Genomic DNA, 20,647 nt, shown 5'->3' with positions numbered 1-20,647 from the left:
ATAATATGAGAGCAAAACATATCAGATCAGACAGACCGGCTTAGGGCTTAGAAACTAAGACCCCATGAAAACTAAATGATGTTTCGTTTGTTTTAGATTGATGGAAGAAATCAAGTTTACAGGCAGCTGGATAAACAAAAGAGCTACAATGTAAGGAACCTATCACTCGTTTGACTGAAATCCTTTCTGTTTGCAACCTAATTTGTAAAACAAGATGGCCATCGATTATTTTACTGGCTCTTATTCCGATTTTATAGAGTAATTATAAAATGATATTACAACGTTTGGCAATGACACTGGAAATGGGAGACTTTCTGGGACGATAGAGGGCAGCAGACTTACCGGGTAAATCCATTGTTCTCAGAATTATGTGCATGTTCAGAACTACGTAAACAATGGAAATTTACCCGGTATGTCTGCTGCCACCTAGCGTTGGAAAGTCTCCTATTAATGGCAAGTAACAGCAGCTTAATGCATTTGGAGAAACATTTTAACTGGAAGAACTACGGTCATCACTTTTTATTGCCAAACAAATTAAATATGTAACGCGTTACCGTGGTAATGCTTCTCAGATTGTGTATTCATTTAGGGGATGTTTCTTCCTCGCTTCCTCGTGGACATCGTTCCTGAGTTTCGGCGATATCTACAAAACACGATCACCTCATGAAACGAAGATTTCACATGTTTATTATGTTACAACCATTGTCTTCGTTTATAATATATTAAAACAATATTGAATTAAGACAAATTGCCCCTAGCTACTCGAGAAACTTGTCTTGTGTTCATCTTCATTTCTTTAGCGAGTCATCGACCGTCTCCGGGACCGCTACGTTTCCGAGAAGACTGGTGACGAATCTAGCACTACCATAGAGGTCACTAAAGAGGACATCAGAAACCTGAGGAACGACCTTATTTCATTACGGTAAAAGTTGGTTAAGTTTAAAACAAAAGTTGTACAATCTACAATGATACATTAGGACCGCCATGTTGTGTTTTAACGTTACAAAAAGAATGGATCCGAGAGAAAAAAGACAATTACATTGTTGCGGTGACTTGAAACAACACCGTGTGGACGTACACACTGTGCGTTGACCCGTGGTTTCATTTCAGTACCTTAAGGACAAAACTAAAAAGGGAAAATTAAAGGACTCCGTTAGGAAATTCTAAAGACCTGTGTGCTCCACAAGGAATTTTGTGTAGAAAGTCAATGGGAAGATCTACAGTACAGGGACAATGGAAAGAACAATAGATGTCTCAACAGGGATGCCAAAAAGGGAATTAATTTTACATTTTTTGTTATGTGATGTGGAGAGAACAAAGCAATGTCCACAGAGTGTATTCAACACAGAGCTGTGAGCAATACGGGGTTCCTTTGTGGAGAATTTTACACTTAGAAAATGAACCCCACAAGGGAAGTATTTTGTTCAACCTGGACCCCACAAGAACGTTTTTCAGAAAAGAATATGTATTACAACACTAACTGCATTTCCCCCACAAACATATAGCCTTAAGGTTGTTTGTGGGTGAACATGTAAATGTTGTGATTGAGTAAATTGTGCCGCTCGTCAGTTAGACTTGACTCAAGTCCCAATCCCGTGCCATCCCCAGGACACTACTGTTTTGTGTTGCTCTGCATTCCAAAACCTGTTCCGCATGCCACATTTTGACGGTGAGCGCGCTTCGGGTTGTTTCACACGAGAATGGGACTTGAATCAAGTCTACTCGTCGGTACAATCGTTCCCATCAATTTGTACAAGCATCAGCCAATCCAAGAGTTCTAAGTAAGTTGTCCTTTTTAATTTGTGTCCATCTTTTTGTCTTCAGGTATGAAACATTCCAGAAGTGGCTTCACGTTCACGAACAATTCGGAACAACGAATACCGATTGCCTTCACATTGTTAAACAGTCAGACCCAGTGACAGCAATTCTTGTAAGGACCGGTGACATAGGGTCAGTTCTCGACCAAAACTTGGACACTTCAGACGTCCTTAAGTCATCTCTGTGTGAAATCGAAACCGAAGCGGAAGAGAAAATTCAAACCCTATCGGACAAAGTATGCGTACTTTCAGAACAGGGACAGGCAGCGTCGGCGAAAGTATGCGAACTTTCACAACAGCTGAAGGCGGAGTCGGCGAAAGTAGGGGTACTTTCAAAAGAGGCACGGGCTGCCTCAGCGAAAGTAGGTGCACTTTCAAAAGAGGCGCAAGCAGCATCGGCGAGAGAATGCGCTCTTTCACAACAACTAAAGGCAGCATCAGCGAAACGTCTGTATAAACCACCGGCTCCTGTGGCAATCCCACCCCCTGTTATAACTCAACCAATCCCACCTCCTGTTATACCTCAACAAAACCCACCACCTGTTATACCTAAACCAATTCCAGAACCTGTAACGGAAACTCCCTGCATAGAAATACCCACCCAGCAGATCCCGCTACTTTCAACAGAATCACCCTGCCCGGTCGAAACCATCAACTTCGAGTCTACACCCGCCGACAGCTCTTTGCAAACAGTACCCCCACCCATCGTCAACGCATCATCCACAGAGTCTCTTGATGTGCCTTGCGATAATATGCAACCACAAACTCCTACAATAATCTGCAGGGCGCCCTCTTCCGAGGCAATTGGACCACCAGAGTCTCCTGCTCTACCTCTCACCCCGTTTGAAAGCTCATCTATGGAAGAGGTTACGCTAACGAACGATGACACGGTTCCACCTTCGCCTTCAGAGAGGAGGAACTCTGGACAGTCCGATGGAGGGGTGCATAACATCGTCGTGAAACTTAAAAACAACTTAGACGCTAAAAAGATCAAATTGAACGTTGAAGAAACCGCGAGGAGAACTTCCATGCCCAATATTTCGTTTAATGTGAGAAAACCATGGCAGATATGAAGTTGTATCCAAATATTTTTTTAATATTATTTCTGGATCTTGGTAATTATTATCAAAGCCAAACGAACAGAGAAGCTGGTGAAGAAGTTTCAGTTTTATATGTAGGAGGAAAATCGCAGAGATTTATTGCAAGGGAAACCCACTCAGTCAAGTAGGGACTGAAAAACCAACACACAAAGTGCTCCCGGTGGGATTCGAACCGGGTATGGAGAGGTTGAAGAAGCGAGAAAAGAGTGGGTTCGTGTCCCAGTCGTGCCACTAGTGTTCTTGCTGGGTTAGATGCTTGACTAAAGTTACTTTGAACTTCGGATGGGAAAGCCGTATCTCGCGAGGAATGGTATAGTTCATGTAAAATAACCCAGAATACTTGTCGTGGAAGAGTATAGGGTTACATCTTGTGTTTATGGTTGACACGACTAACATGTTTACAAGTTTACTCGGTATGGTTGACACGACTAACATGTTTACAAGTTTACTCGGGATTGGGAACTAATAGGAGACTTTCCAACGCTAGGTGGCAGAAGAAATACCGGGTAAATTTCCATTGTTTACGTAGTTCTGAACATGCGCATAATTCTGAGAACAATGGATTTACCCGGTAAGTCTGCTGCCCTCTATCGTCCCAGAAAGTCTCCCATTGAGTAGATAGGCTCACTCTAAAGTCATCATTGGTTTCATTACAAGGAGTATTTAAAGGCAGTGGACACTATTGGTATTTGTCAAAAACTAGCCTTCATGGTGTATCTGAACATATGCACACAATTACAAACCTGTGAAAATTTGAGCTCAATCGGTCATCAAAGTTGCGAGATAACAATGAAAGAAAAACAACCCTTGTCACATGAAACTGTGTGTATTTAGATGGCTGATTTCTAGACCTCAAGTTCTAAATCTGAGGTCTCGAAATCAAATTTGTGGAAAATTACTTCTTTCTTGAAAAACTATGGCACTTCAGAGGGATTCGTTCCTCACATTGTTTTATACCTCCAACCTCTCCCCATTACTCGTTACCAAGTAAGGTTTTATGCCAATAATTATTTTGAGTAATTACCAATAGTGTCCACTGCCTTTAATAATTATTTTAACTGTAACAATTTGACTGGGAGAAAGCAGTTAATTTAAATCTATCTATAATTATGAAAAGTTAGTATTTATCATAACTTTTATGATCATGAAGGGTTTTCCGTTGGGGTAGCAAGAATAGACAATGGGATGGACTCGTTATAACAATCAATTTGCATCGTGGATTAAGAATATTAATGTGGGTTTTACATATACACCGAGTGTTCTAGCACTGTATACTCGGTGCTATGCCGAGTTCTGTGAAAACAATCACAGGCTTAATGTTTGGGCAAGTTACTTGTTCTGGGTTTAGGATCTTGTTTCACAGACTAATGTACTGTTGTTTCAAGTAAATTGATTATATTTTTTAACAATGGAAACTTATTTTAATCCAATAAACCAATTTAGTAGGAAACAGTTTCTATTAAAATTGTATGGGGATTTAAACAAACATGTTTATTTTATCGCGCAGTGACGCAATGAGTTAAATTAAGTCAAGTGGTTTATTAATTTCCGTTATCAAACATTTTACTAAACTAAAAAATGAAAAGTGTCTGTTATCATTTGTTGTATTCATTAAACGAAAATTATTTTTTAACTCGGTCAATGAACCTTGTAATTAAAATAAATTAAAAAGAAGCTCTAAGAGTGTACGTCGGAAATGTTATACGTATAAAGAATGCACTCATTGCATACACGAAAGAACATTCTGATGCACACGTTTTTTAACTCATTATTTAAACAAAAAACGACTTTGCAACTGGGTTGGAGCAATAGCTCCCTCTAGTGTTGGTATTGTTACAGACTATGCCTATGAAAGGGGACGTCCAACATGTAGACATGAACCTTGCACACCGTGTCATATCATCGACTTTGATGGACAAACGAATGTTTTGGGAACGACGCAAAAGATCAACAATTCAGCAATCAACAATTACACACGTACAACTTCCATATACGACGTCGGTCCACGGCACATACATAAGACAAAAATGCAAAATAAAGATGAAATCGTTGCGTGTTTCACCATTCAGTTGACAGTGACTACATGCTGTTATGAGGTGGCATCATTAACATGCCACCGTAGCCTTGTTCATACAGTGTGTAATGATGATATTGACTATGAATTTAACCACTTTCAGCAAATGCATGGTATTCCTTAAGTTGGGATACAAAGTAACGTTGGTGGCGTCACACTGCGTCACCGTCCCGTAAGGCCAACAAGCAAAATGGAATACCCCAAATTCTACCCTTGGCCTAATACAATCATATGGTACGATGCACTAAAAAAAGATATGCATCAATGGATCAAACGGAAAACCTACCTAAAATGATATTATGTGTAAGTTCAAGGGCTCGAGTTGGTACAACGTCTATTCAATCAGAGTTGTGGTTATTGTATTGTGCACTTGATTTGCTCATGCAGTGCTCCATACAAACACCTTGTTCGTAACACCCTGTACTTCATGTGGAATCAACTATTGAACCGCCGTTCACATTGCGTGTTGTAGCCTATTGGGACACTCGGAAGGGAATCCACCAGCTAAACTTTACAGCATGTAGAACTTTTGCACGGTAAAACTTCATCCACAGGTGAGTGTAGTTTTTAGATTGTCAGCAAACACTTTCCATTTATTATGAAAGTCGTTGCTTTGGGAGCTATATGTTATTAAGATTTCAATGGAAGTCACAATGAATGTATAAAGGCCATGTCACATGAGACACGACAATCAGTTCCAGACAACCTATAATATTAATATTTAAAAAAAATAGCATTCGTATTATAAAAAGCCATTGGACCCTTTCGGTTCAGAAAAAAAAAGTTCACAGATTTACAAATAACTTACAGGGTTTACAGAAGGCAATGGTGAAAGACTTCTCTTGAAATATTATTCCATGAAATGCTTTACTTTTTGAGAAAACAGCAAAACAATATAAATTCTCGTTCACGAGAATTACGGATTTATTTGAAACACATGTCATGACACGGCGAAACGCGCGGAAACAAGGGTGGGTTTTTCCGTTGTTTTCTCCCGACTCCGACGACCGATTGAGCCTAAATTTTCACAGGTTTGTTATTTGATATAGAAGTTGTGGTACACAAAGTGTGGGCCATGGACAACACTGTTTACCGAAAGGGTCCAATGGCTTTAAGTTTTCGCATTACTTTTGCGGGGATGGTATTTTTACACCTGGAAGAATGTCGATCTCTTGTGTCGCCAACGTGTCACTTTTGCATGCAGCCACTATCATTGCAATTTAGCAAGGGTCCCTTGCTAAATTGTAGCATGGTTGTTAAATGTTACAAAATGTACCTAGTGTGAAAGGACTATTAGTTGTTTCCACTGTCCAAGTTCTCATGCAAAATCTTGTCAGTTATAACAATTGCTACATTTTACAACCACGTTAAAATTAAGCAAGGGACCCAAGTTATTTGTTGTCGAGTTTCATGTAAAAAGTGCCGTGTGTGACATGGTACCCTTCTTTATAAAAACGGAACTAGTTGGAAAGGGAGGCCAAGCCATTTAGAACCAAGACACAATAGTTTATAAACTTCTGACATATAAGTCATGCTTCGATTGATTATTATACTGTCGCTGATACTCTAAACAAGCCCCAAAGCTAGCTTTCTCTCGCATAATAATCTTAAAGATAACGTAACCTTTGCTTCATTGAACTATTCAGTTGTTTTAATCATATAAGAATGTAGATTCATACAAAAACCAACCTGTGAAAAGGACTTAATTTCAAAAAGGTGGTAGCGTTTTCGAGATTATCACCAAAAATCTTGAGTGGTTATGATCTGCAATTTCAATACACAATCTGAGAAACGTTTGACGGTAACGTTTCTCAAAAATCAGTTTTGGGGATAAAAAAGGTTATATCTTTTTCATAAACTACTTTACTTTGAAGTTAAGTAAAAAAAAAAAGTTGCTTTCTGTCGAAAGCTGCTTTTGAAATCTAACCAGGTAAGAATGTGTTGCCATTATTTTTATGAGTGGTCCCAACGTTAACCTAAACCCTTTCAAAAGTATTTGATTAATACAAATTGTATAAATTGTACAGTATTTTAAAGATTGGACAATCAGTTTGGCTCAGTGGTTTCATTTCTACCCTGTGTTTCACTACTTTGTACCAAGCGGGTTCGACACACAAACCGAAGTCTTGTATCAGGCTGAGATAGGGGTTTTCCCTTTTTTGTTTGGGGTTTGCCTCCTTGTATAAAACCGAAATTCCTTCATTGTATATTCCTAACGGGTGCGGTATTTTGTATTGTTATGTTCTGCTAACTAATTCATATTCAGATACAAAGGCTGTCACCGAATCTTTTACGCACACGTTTCATTCTTAATAGGTTGAAAAGAAATGTGTTTGGCGTTTCCGCCAGCGTCCTTTTTGGATTTCACTTTCATGTTCGATCTATGGTTGACAGTGAGGGCATGCATTGTTTGCTTTCAATCAGGGTGTTTCAACCGTAGTTTTGGTCTATTATTTCCACATGATGTCATATCCCGGTACTGGCCAAACACCAGCAGCCTTATCTTTGTACATTGCTCCATCCGTTTCCGTGTTAATAAGGCCAGAAAGATAGATGATGACTGTTTTACCAACTTATCAAAACATAGTATCGTATGACTGATGTATCTATTCTATTTGCTTTGGGCATTATACCAGTCGGTATACCTTATCTAACCTCGGCCCTTCTACGGCAAAGCAACCCAACTCGAAAACTGTGTTGTTTATAATAATATCATTTCTTTGTGAAATTGAAAGCGCTTTTAAAGTTTCGAAAGCATAATGATACTGTGCATGGAAGTGAATTTACCACGCCCTGCTCTTTTTTACACTTACGTTCCGTTTGTATGGCAAAACAGAGTTGATCTCTGAGACTTGCTTTCATTAAAAAGTTCAATTATCGAGTTAGGTTGTTTGTGTGGTTGTGGTCTACGAGCTTATACTCTCCCTTTGTTTAGGGTCAATGCCTGTCGGCATGGGGATTATGCAAAATATAGTAATTCGCTCTACAGTATGAGCGACTATGCAAGTCAGAGAGTAGTCTTGGTTCAGGACTCTCCTGGATTTGCAACAAGAAAGCGCGCTATCACCCCCAACGCGCTATCAACCACGAACCGCTATCACAGGAGAGTCTTGGAACATTCGTTAATCTCCCCCCAAAATCGGGGGGGGGGAAACATAATGCGCGTGCGTAGGTTTCCCGCAGAGCCCGCCCCTTTTTTGTTGGGGGGGGGGGATTTAACGAATGTGCCAAGACTCTCCTGTGATAGCGGTTCTCGGGTGATAGCGGTTCGTGGTTGATAGCGCGTTGGGGGTGATAGCGCGCCCTGTTGTGACAAATCCAGGAGAGTCTTGAACCAAGACTAGTCAGAGAGTGCAGTTACAAACAATTAGAATATCGATATGTCTTCACTTCGAATGCACCAACGTTTGAATCATGAGCAAAACATTCTGGCCGGCAACAATTACGAATAGGCCCAATCGCACCCAGAATTCAGTCAGATATTTTAGAATGCACTTCGAACATCCAATAACAAACACAGAATGTTCATTCCGATCACATTCCGGTTCATTCTGTCTCTGGTGTGACTAATGAGAGTATTAAAGGGAAGGTACACGTTGAGTAATTGTCAAAGACCAGTCTTCTCACTTGGTGTATCCCAACATAAGCATAAAATAACAAACCTGTGAAAATTTGAGCTAAATTGGTCATCGAAGTTGCGAGAAATTGATGAGAGAAAAAACACCCTTGTTGGACGAATTTGTGTGGTTTCAGAAAGGAATAAAATACTTCTGGCTATAAGTATTTTATTAATTTAGTGAGAAATTACCTCTTTCTCAAAATCTATGCTGCTTCAGAGGGAGCCGTTTCTCACTTTGTTTTATACTATCAACAGCTCTCCAATGCTCGTTACCAAGTCAGTTTTTAAGTTATTAATTACCAAACGTCTACCTTCCCTTTAAGCATTACACATTTCGGCATAAGGCCTAGTCTTGGTGCAAGACGTTTCTCGTTTCCTTTTCACGCACACCGCGGCCAATTCACCGACAGCGCGCGCACCGACTCACCTGACTTCACCGCCCCGGAGCGGAGAGTGAACTAAAGTCAGGTGAGTCGGCACGCGCGCTGTCGGTGAATTGGCCGCGGTGTGCGTGAAAAGGAAACGAGAAACGTCTTGCACCAAGACTACATAAGGCCCTATAAGGCTTCCTTTATTTTACTCCCTTTTGTCAACACGTGTACCTATACGGTGTCACCTTTGTACGGATTTTCAGAATTGTGTTGGTATTCGGGTTGGTTCACTCATGCTGAACTTTAAAAAGATTGAACCTGGGCGTTGAGAGTAAAGAAAAACAACGATGTGAACCACGGAACCAGATTTCAGTTTGATGTGCCTGGATTTATTTTGTGTAAAAAAAACAACCTGCTGTATCCCTTCACGTTATTTTAATTGCAGATTCGAAGGGTGCTAGCATAATAAGCCATATAGGGCACTGTAAAGGGTCTATGTATTTTTTGTAGGACAAAAAAAAAAAAAAATCCACAGATTTACATTAAACTAGCACAGTTTGAAGATAATGATAGTAGAAAGCTTCCCTGAAAATATATTTTGCTTAAGTCTTGTAGTTTTTGAGAAATGAGTAAAACAATGTCATGAAAATAATTTTCCTCTCAGTGATCATGGGACGAAAATTATTTAAGCATGTAAAAACGTATTTTCTTTACATTGTTTTACTCATTTCTCAAAAACTACAGCACCTCAGCAACTAATATTTTAAGGTACGCTTTCTGCTATCATTATCTTCAAACGGTGTAAGCTTAATGTAAATCTGTGGACATTGTGTTTTGTGTTACAAAAAGTACCCAAATCCTATAATATGCCCACTTTTTGCCTTGTGATTGTTTGTATTTTCACATGTTTTACATTTTACTATTGTACCAGTGAGTTGCATGAAATCTATCATTCCACAACTGCGCAATTGTTATAGATTTTATGAAGGGTTTTATAAATTGTGTACTTTTTACTCTATTGCCAATTAATATGTGATTGTTTGTATTTTTTAGATGTACTTATGTTTTTACCATTATTGTGTTACCCTTTCAGCTGCTGCTGCTGGTCATTTTGTTTGTATATAACAATACATAGTTTGTATAATGCGATATAAACGAGCAATTTGACCATGTCAATCAATTTAATAGGCAACCGGTCACAACTAACGATCGATCAAAACAGGCAATCGAGAGAGCATTCGATCAAAACTAGCCATTGATAAAATAGAAGTGAGTAGTCAATCAAATGGAAAGGAGCATCGATCCAATGGAAAGGGGTAATCGATCAAGTCGAAATGACCTACTTACACTCACACTTGTACTTAAGGTTTGATGGGATTGTTATAGTATTGTAGGTTTATGCCTTTTCACACCCAATACCCATTTTCACTCAGGTATTTGTCAAAGCTGGTTTTGAACTGATTGGTTTTCCTGGCGTTGAGGGATACATGCACTATTAGGCAAGGCGTTCAAATGCAGTACGTGTACCGTTGAAATAAAATAAACGAGCATCCTTTAGAATGAGCAATCGGTCAGCAAAATGATCCAAGTGGTCTAATAAACAGTCGATCAAAACGAACAATCTGATACATCAATAACATGAACGATTGTCGCCAATCCTCTTCTTGAAATGTAATGTTCACCGTCATATTTGTCTTACCATTTATAGGGATGGCAGAAGGAGGCGATCCCTTAGCATTGTTGGATAAATTCGGAGAAGACTATTTAAACTGCACGATATGTCACGAGCGGTACAACCGGCCTAAAATACTAAACTGCCTGCATAGTTTTTGTGAGGGATGTCTGGTCAAGTACAAGCCCTCCCAGGGACAGGTCAAGCTTTCATGTCCGGTTTGCCGGCAGGAGACCGTGATCCACGACGGAGGAGTGATTGGACTCAAGACGAACTTCCCACTGATGGGTATGGTGGAAGCCTTCTTGAAATCGTTGACCCTCACATCAAGCAGGTCTTCTTCCTTAATAAGTTCTACTCCACCGGAGTCATTCTCATCTCCGGCTCCTAGCATCGTGCAAGAATGTCGGAAGCACCCAGGAGAGAAGACCTGGTTCTACTGTTGGCCTTGCCAGGACCTGGTCTGCCACGTCTGCACTGCGAAGACCCACCAACAGCACGAGTTCCAAGAGATCGACGAAGCTGCTGCTAACTGCAAAGACTCTTTGCAGAGCTACTTCCCGCAGATCAAGAACATCTTGGAAGACGTCGAAGGAGAGTTAGAGGTCTCTGGAAGGGTGAATCAACTTCTAGCTTCGACGGCAGAGGCGAGCAAACAAGAGGTCGAAGAACGCACCAACGCAGCCATCGCTAAGGTCATGGCTTCCCGACAAGATATCCTGGACCTGATCAGCGCGGTCGAGACGAAAACAACGAAGGAGGTGAAAGAGAGACTGAAGCGTCTGACAACACTCCGGGACAGGATGCAACACTCTCTGAAGCTCTCAGAGCACCTGACGAAGAGCGCCTCTGCTGAGGATATCCTCTCACTCTTCCCCATCATACAAACCGATCTTAAGAGGCTCAGCGACAACCAGCATACACAAACAGAGATCAAGACAACACAACCAGTCTCATTCATGAAGCTTTTGTCGACGACCCCCGTTGAAGCCCCCCTCGGGAAGCTCGTCGTCAAGACAGAACTTTTGGAGATGGACAGACGAGTTGGAAAGACAGGCGGTGATAAAGAGGATTTCGACGGCGCAAGAGGGATCACCTTGCTGGCTGATGGATGTGTCGCAGTAGCGGACTTGGGGATGTGGACTAAGGGGATAACCTTGTTCACACCGGAGTGGGTGTACAAACACTCAATCAAGTTTCCAAATAGTGAGTATGTTTTGTGTACCATACATTAATTATTAATCAATATTTCTGAAAATCAGTCATTGTACAGACCTTCCTTATGCCTTTAAGAAAGTGCAAAAAGTGCCCTCCAGATAACGCCCTCGTTTGAATCACCCTCCTTCATCCCATGTTCAATTCCCATATGGGGGACAGAATCTCCGGCGAATAGGTTTCTCTAAGACACCCATGTGGAAGGATCTTCTAGCCCCTGATATGTTGCCTCCCCCCCCCCACATGTAGCAAACTTTGTATACGAACTTCTTCTGATAGCGCCCTCTTTTGAATCATCTTCCTCCAGACCATGAACATTATCCACTTTTGGGAACAGAATATCCGGGATTCAGATTTCCTTAGGATGCCGGCACTATGGAGGTCGCAGGTTCATGTCCTGATGTAGTCAATTTGTATCTAGTCCACCCACAAATAGTACCATAATACTATATCAATTGTTTTGTTCATTAGAACCAAGGGACGTAGCAGCTGTAAATGACTCCATGGTGGTCGCAGACAACACCGATGCAGTGAAAGTGTACAACGCGAACCGACTCGCCTTTCAGTTCAAGACAACACCGCCGGAAGAAGGCGCCAAAGTCTCGGTAAACCTCGTCAGTGTCGCTGCCAAGAACAACACTCTCGTAGTCGGGGATGTCAAGAGGCAGGTCATCACCCAACACAGTGCTACCGATGGGAAGCTGTGGGGAACTGTACACACGAGTATCCCACCTTACTTCGTGGATGTTAACGACGACGGGCATGTACTTATCAGCGGACTGGACACGGGGAAGATCGAAGAGATCGACGGCGAGGGTGAGACGGTATTCACGCTGAGTCCGGGCCTCGCCGGAGAGGATGTGTCGTGTCGGGGTGTATGCTATAATCCCAACGGGGGATTTTATGCGGTTGTGCAGGCGAAGGATTCGAACCAGGGACATATTCATCAGTACGAGTCGAGTGGGGAGTTTCTTGGGTGTGTTGCCAAGGGTTTATATGACCCCAACGGCATTGCCGTGACATCAGAGGGTGAAATTGGCGTGGCGGACTGTTTCTCTGTGAAGGTTTTCAAGAGAATATGAAGAGTTAAGGACCGGTTACTTAAAAACACTCATTGCGGGTCACGCACTACGTATTCAAATACTTTACTACCACAAAAGGCTCACACGATAGCTCGGATTTTGTGTGTATAATATTGTGTACAATATAATATTATATATAGCTGACTCGATCTGGGCCCAATCGTTAGGTACAGACAAAAAGTATTGTTGTACAATTTCTCTCCGAAGCAATTATGAGCAGGATAACAGTCACAAAACATAGTAGTTTGGCTGGTAACCTTTTTGCAAAGATTGTTTTTTGTGCTTAGCATATTTTGTGTTTATATTTTCTAAAAAGGTTTTGATTTTCTACAAATGTGTAAAGCTGCTTCTTTAAAAATTTCATATGGGATGTATTGGTCGAATAAATAATAATAATAATAATAGAGGGCTGCTTTAATCATGGCGATACACCTTTAACTTGTGAGCTTATCTAAAAGTATCGAAAATGCTCAGAGCGCGGTTTAAGCAAACCATAACAATGATTGTTTGTAAATGCACATGCCTTTTAATTTGAAGGAAAAATAGCTAAATGGAGTCCCAGTTAAATGAATGGGAGACTTTCTGGGACGATAGAGGGCAGCAGACTTACCGGGTAAATCCATTGTTCTCAGAATTATGCGCATGTTCAGAACTACGTAAACAATGGAAACTTACCCGGTATGTCTGCTGCCACCTAGCGTTGGAAAGTCTCCCATTGACGTTTTCAAATAATTTATTTATCGGCTGCTGAAAACACCATTTCGGTGAAAGGCTAAAGGCCGGGATTTTACCCAAATGTAAAGTTCTTCTAGCCTACATCTTACGATTTCCGGTGTTTAAAGTCAAAGTGTACATTTTGGTTTTTGTATCTTTATAGCCGTAGTCCTACAATGAAAATATGCATTAAAACCATAGAGCTATATATATTAACTAGAGGGCTAACACCCCGTTATACACGCACTAAAGTTTTGAAGCCGTGTGGGCGCATCCATGTTTATGTACAAACCAATACAAAAACTTGAAATTTTGTACGGTAATTGTACGGCTATTTGCATGATCGTGCGTCTGTTCTTTTTTATGTGCCATCGAAGCAAAAAATGCAGTAAATGTGAACGCACAATCTGCTGATCAGCGCACAAACTGCGAGCGTCATGTGCGCCATGCTTAAAAGGCGCGTTTACTTTTTTTAGTACGGCAATCAAGTCGAAGTTACGGTTTTCATAGCGCGGACGTACGCGAGTGGACAGCTGCGTACGTATACGCACACGCCGAATGTAAAATAATCGCGGCAATGTGTGTTCTCTTAAAATTCAAAATTCACGCAACACACCAAACATGTCTGCGCCCAGGGTGGCTTCAAAACGCGGAGCAAGTTAGCGCTCTAGTCAATATATATAGCTCTATGATTAAAACTAACCTAAGAACAAAATAAATTTTTAAAGGAGGTAGCTTTTTTGTCTATTGTGACTTGTATTGTGACAGACCATCCCTTAAATAAACAAAATTGTTTCTCAACTCACCAATCGATTCCACAAAGCACTGAAAAAAAAATGTAAGGATTTTGAGACCAGTGGTTAGTTATATAATATTCCCACTTGATGTTTTGCACTACAATTTGCTAAACAGATACACAATAAGTAAGGTCATCTCTTTGTGAATTTCGGTCTTGCGCTGGACTTCACACAGAACTAAGATTTGTCAACTAGTCATAATATCGTCGATAGTGATAAGTTTATCAATTCACATTATTTTTGCTAAGCAAAGAGAGACTTTGGAACGCTAGGTGGCAGCAGACTTACCAGGTGAACTTCAAATTGAAAAAAACTTTTAACGCAGTGTTTGACAAAAGAGACAGTTCTTGATACTTATTGTTAAAAATGTGTGGGTTTTTTGCGCCAAAATAATAATGATTGAGATAAGATTTTTCCCTGGTAATGAACCAAAACAAAAATCTTAACAGCTCAAAGTCACTAGATAATAAGACGTGAAATTAAACCAGATATACAAAACAAAAAAAGACTTAACCTGATACTGCAATCCCAAAAGAGGTGCTGTCAGCAACTTATCACGCTCTTCATTACAAACAGTCACAACAATTTCAGAGTAATTCTTTTTAATATTGTAGAGAAAGGTGTTCGTTGGGATGAGAGGGTGAATGGATTTATTTAAATAGTATCTTCAGCAATCCTTCTAAAATGAACTTATTAACAACCACCCCCCCCCCAAAAAAAAAAAAAAAAAAAGTTATCTTATAATAGCCATGTCAAGAAATAATACAAACAATATCAACGCGAGTTTAAAGACAATGGTTCACTACTCGTTCACAAACTTTTGAAACACAGTTTTCAATGAGGACGAGTAGTTTACCATGATCCTAACTTTACGAGCTTTATGATTTGTTATCAGAATGCATTTGGTTAAATAGTTCTAATAGTTGTGGTCTTTCAGCGGAAACCCGGTAGCGTTCACACGACAACAAGTCACCATGGCTCATTACTACGTACGAATTGTAAAACCTTGCTACTATTTAACAAGGGAACCTTGCTATTTATTTATTTATTTTATTTTATTTTATTTTAATTCTTCGGACAAAAAAAAGTGTAAAAAAAAGGGGGCTGAAATGTCCATACATGTATATGTTTGTGCAATGTGTTATCAGCACATAAAACAAGCAGGTGAGTAACCTTTGGACTTCAGATAAAGTGTATCAAATCATTAACTGTATACTGTGTGTTGTTTACAAGTTACATACAGATTACATGTACTACCAGGTCCTTTATTACACTCGACTATTGACTCTCACTTGGCAATCATCTCTTACTGGTCCATTAACTATGATATTATCGTTACCGGTGGTTAACTCTTCAAGGAACACACAAGTGGGGAACCGTCCCGAAATGTCGGCATTGCATAAGTTAGTCTACTCGTCCTGAAGTCCCTAATACAGTTAGTCTACTCCCCCTGAAGTCCCTATACATCAATTAGATAACTCGTCCTTACGTCCATATACCTCAAGTGGTCTACTCGACCTGAATTCACTGACATCAGTCTACTCGTCCTAAAATCCCTACTAGCAGCCAATCTGCTCGTCTTGAAATCCCTAAAACCTGTTTCCTCGAGAGAATGTGTCTCCGACCGACTCTGTGGCTTTTTGTGGGGTTATGTGTGTTGATGAAACAGCCATGCGTTTTCGCGGATGAACTAAAGAATGTTGGAGCTTGTAACAGGTAAGAGCCTTTTGTATGGAAGTCGAAAAACTTTGGAAAGGGCATTTAGGAGGGGTAGTGCACTCTGATCTACCACACTCATACAATGCATTGGGGACACTCATGCATATACATCCTTATACATCGCATATTCCAGCAGGATGAATATGTGCGCATTGCAAGTCTTATTATTATTATTATCCTTTCATATCTTTTTAACTTTTGACGTGTGTTGTTTTAGTTTATTTTTTTACTACGTTGAAGATGTACTTTTAATACCTACTAACATTTGTAATTAAAATTTATGTACAGACACTTTTTCTTATTGTAGGGGCACTTTTCATAACTTTTTAATTTTCGTGGTGTTTAATTTTCGAGGTTTAAATTTTTTGGATGGTCAATTTTTGTGGTTTATATTTCATATTTAACAAACACATATACACTCTGCTTATTTCCGCATCTCGTTTGGTGCTATAATTTGTACAGCGCCTTGGAGTCCAGTCATGGATGTAAGACGCTTTATAAGCATTAGTTGTTATTATTAATATCCTTTACAGAGACCGGGAAGGCCTGTTCCAGCCCCGGGATTGGGTGGCAATATGCCCTCACCTTTGAAGTGGCATTCCGGCCTGACAACGTTGAGCGATACCTTAAAAAAAAAATCAAAAACATATAAGTCAATTAAAAACAAATTCAGGTATTTAGGCTCTAAAGCAATTCAATGAGGTATCTGAGTCGTCCATTTACTTCCAGGGGATAATTTGAGGTCATAATGACCATTTTCTTTGTTATCAACGGGAAAAGTACAGTCTCCCTCCAATTACCACCACACTTCATTTTGCAGAGTTATATATGCACAAATTGCTAGCGGGTGCTGCGCAGTATTTACTCTGCCTATTACTGCGCAGGTATCAGCAATTAAAGGTATTTGCCTACATGACGACATAAATACAATAATACAGTTCACCCCTTGAGCCTAACCTTGTCCTTCTTTAACCAATTACCTAACGTATTTGAAGTAACATGGGTGTTTCATTTGGGCTCAACGAGAGTACCAGCCTGTTCGGGGTCCACTCTTGTTGCTTCTTAGTGAGCTTTCCTGCAGTATCCCAAAAGTGTATTTATATCTACCTAGCTATTAACTGTATGATTTGGAATATGTACATAATTGCCTGTATATAGATTTGTTGTGGACACAAATAAACCTTGAAAAACAAAAAATCACTTCTGATCGGCATGTTTACAAACTTCTGAGATAGGCCTACTCTTAAAAAACAATAATTGAAAATAACATTTAGTGATTATAGCCAGTTTTAAAAGTGTAATAACAACTTTTATTTTATTTTATTTTTTATTTTAACGGCCTCCTCCTTTTCCCCACACAGCCGTCCGTCCTCACCTAACAAAATGTTGGTGTTCTGAACAATTTGTTCTTTCTATTCAAATATTATCATTCCTAAAAAAATAAAAAATAAATTTCCAAAAGCAAAACAAAACAATATTGACTAGTTGGCCTATGCTCGCCACTATAATCATGAACTGTGATATAAAAACACGTAGGCCTTCTGGAACCTATCTAGGCCTGTAAACCCAAAGACTAATAATAATTATCTAAACCTAAGATAACTCAATCATGCGTAAAAAATGCGTACCTTGAGTTTTAGTACACCGTTCCTTGACCAATGATGCTGCCGTTTGTCTTCCCAGGCTTCTCGCTGGAGTCCGGTTTAGCAGTATGCCGTGCTAATAGACCTTATGATTTACGTCATCCAGCCGCCATCTAAGAGGTAAAACAGGGACGAAACAATCGAAGCGCACAGATTTGTACGCGCGGCGCACAGGATTGGCCAATGAACAACCTCCTTTGACCTCCCTAGGTGAGGCCGCCCTACTGCAATGACGTCATGTGCATAAGTCTATGGTCCGACATTCTCCCGAGGTAGATTATTTTACTTGCTTTAATGTTTTCAGTAAACACTAGCGCGTCTTGGATACTTCAATGAAATAAATACAACTTTTTCCTGAAACAAAAATTACTTTATTTATGACGTTCACATTAATTTCACAATCACAATAAACAAACCCCTTTATGAGGTCATTTTGTATGTGACAATATTCTAACAAAACACAAAAAGCACAATTAATTGTCTGTGCTTACCAATAACTTTCCAAATAACTATCAGTTATTACATTGTGGGAAATGGTTGTAATAAACCTCTGAGTTGACACGATACCTCTCTGTCGCGATCCTGATTGGTGCATCCATTGAGGCTCACGCGATGACGTACTGTTTTAATTCCAGTTTCCACAGTGCAATGGGATTTCATGAGTTGACACTGATTCCCCTCAGACGCTATCCTGATTGGTGCATCCATTGAGACACACACGATGACGTAATGTTTTTAAATTCAGTTTCAACAGTTCATGGGTATTCATGAGTTTACACTGATTCCTCTCAGTCGCGATCCTGATTGGTACATCCATTGAGGCACACGCGATGACGCAATGTGTTTAAATTCAGTTTCCACAGTTCATGGGTATTCATGAGTTTACACTGATTCCTCTCAGTCGCGATCCTGATTGGTGCATCCATTGAGGCACGCGCCAAGACGTAATGTTTTTAATTCCAGTTTCCACAGTGCATGGGTGTTCATGAGTTGACACTGATTCCACTCAATCGCAATACTGATTGGTGCATCCATTGAGGCACACGCGATGACGTAATGTTTTTATTCCATGCAGTTTGCACCGCACAAGTACTGCTTACGTCACGTGTTAACGTAAGACGTTGTTGTCTGTTTGACTGAAATGAGCAATGTTTGATGTTTGTAAATGTTATTTTTAGTTTTAATTAGTTTAAATAATGCATTAAGTACCCTTTCAGTGTGAATTTACTATTTCGATTACACTTTCAAAGTGTATGCAATCAACTGATTCAGTCAGTTCAGCTTTATCACTCACTCAGTACTCGTGTCGCATCAAGTTTTCACTCACAAAATACGATTATTATTAAAACAAACATTTAAAACAAAAAACTTCCGCTTGTTGTTTTCCATCTCGCAGTGGTACCCTCACTTCATGTGATGACATCGAGACTAAGACTTAGCCAGACCGCATAAACGTGTCAAGAATTTTCGTGTATGGATCATCTGTGCCTACCCAAGCTTATCTTCTTCTTTTATAACAAATCGGTTCCTCGGTTGTTACATAGTCCTGTCTCATCAGTCTTGTTCACATCAACATTTTCCCCAGCTGGACAATATGCAATGAGACGAGTTTCCCTGAGATATTCAATCAAAATTATCACACAGTGTTGAGCTCCCTGTTTATCTTGAAAATTTCCTTTTCCTTCACAAGACAAATCTCACACATTTGTGCCTGTACTTGCGAACATCTTTTCGCTTAACATTCTGGTGTAGCAGCTTTCTTAAGATGTTTCAAGTTTCGCTTTAGGCGGAAGTATAATCTGAGGCCATCTTCAAAGATGAAGAATGCTTGATTTCACAGCCAGGAACGAAGGAAGTTTTTAGATCAGTATTTGTAAAGAAAAAAGACGATGGAGTCATGACTTATGTAGTCCAGCAGTTGGCATAAAGAGTCCCGTATTCTACACACTCACCTTTTCTACAATAATTTTGAAGCTGTCTGTTTATGGTCAACAAACCGACATTTTGTCGAGGTATCTTAATTTGCTTTCAAGATAAAAAAGAAATACCTTAAGATGACAGGAGGAAGATAATCAGTGCATACTGTTCTAAACTTACCCCATGCATGTACTAGTGGAAGGTTGAATGTGATTTTGTGATTCCAAAGATAGAGCTCTTAAATACATGGCAAAGGAAGAAGAAAGTAGACAAAAGAATCGGAACTTTGATTTCGAACAAAAAAGTTGTCTGCATGAAAATGTAGTCAGACAAATTATTGAGGATAAGGAATATAATCCTTGTTAATAGGAGATGAGGATGGGATGTACGACTTGACAACGAAGACGGGCTTTATTCCTTGAGCGGTTCCACCAATATCAACCAGAGGCAGGACTTGAGATCATGCAAGTCCCTCAATAGACTACACGGAGGTTGAACGATAAGACAAACATGAAGAAATTGGGGTATACTGACGATGATGACATCAAATGCGATTGTGGCACATCACCCCAGTATATACCACACCCTCTGCGATGCTTAGCCCTGGCAGGAGGAGCCGTGCTGCATTGAAGACCTGATGGCAGCAAACGAGAAGGCTGTGAGATGCGCCCATTCCTGGTCAAACATTTAGGTTAGAGTAGATCATGGACTCGAAAAAAGACAATAATAAAGTTTTCGACGGAATTCATAAGCTTACATTAATACTTATTCATATAAGTTTGTTTAATTATAAAATGTTTGTAACCCACTCACACACGAAACCCATCTCTTTCATTCATCTGACGTCTAACGCGTTCTTTTTTTTTTTTACTTATAATTTTTTAATTTATTAACGAAAACTTACATG

General features: G+C 39.9%; 2 protein-coding genes across 2 annotated transcripts in view; both read left to right on the top strand.

Moving 5' to 3' along the window:
• LOC117301858 (short transient receptor potential channel 4-like) overlaps positions 1-3,454 on the top strand; it is a 30,933-nt gene extending 27,479 nt beyond the window's left edge. The window contains exons 13-15 of the mRNA XM_033785850.1: positions 97-150; positions 801-922; positions 1,825-3,454. Of these exons, the coding sequence (XP_033641741.1) occupies positions 97-150; positions 801-922; positions 1,825-2,890 (1,242 nt within the window). The 3' untranslated portion in view covers positions 2,891-3,454. The remainder of the gene's footprint in view (positions 1-96; positions 151-800; positions 923-1,824) is intronic.
• A 1,853-nt stretch (positions 3,455-5,307) lies between these two features.
• On the top strand, positions 5,308-13,594 carry LOC117301658 (E3 ubiquitin-protein ligase TRIM21-like). Its single transcript, XM_033785682.1, has 3 exons — positions 5,308-5,545; positions 10,690-11,859; positions 12,340-13,594. The coding sequence occupies exons 2-3, from the start codon at positions 10,692-10,694 to the stop codon at positions 12,948-12,950; spliced, it is 1,779 nt and encodes a 592-aa protein (XP_033641573.1). The 5' UTR covers positions 5,308-5,545; positions 10,690-10,691; the 3' UTR covers positions 12,951-13,594.
• The last annotated feature ends 7,053 nt before the right edge of the window (positions 13,595-20,647 follow it).

Source organism: Asterias rubens, chromosome 17 (genome assembly GCF_902459465.1).
Source record: "Asterias rubens chromosome 17, eAstRub1.3, whole genome shotgun sequence".
In the NCBI taxonomy this organism is placed as follows: Eukaryota; Metazoa; Echinodermata; class Asteroidea; order Forcipulatida; family Asteriidae; genus Asterias; species Asterias rubens.
The sequence above is the reverse complement of the archived record's forward strand: the minus strand, read 5'-3'. Positions and strand labels throughout refer to the sequence as shown.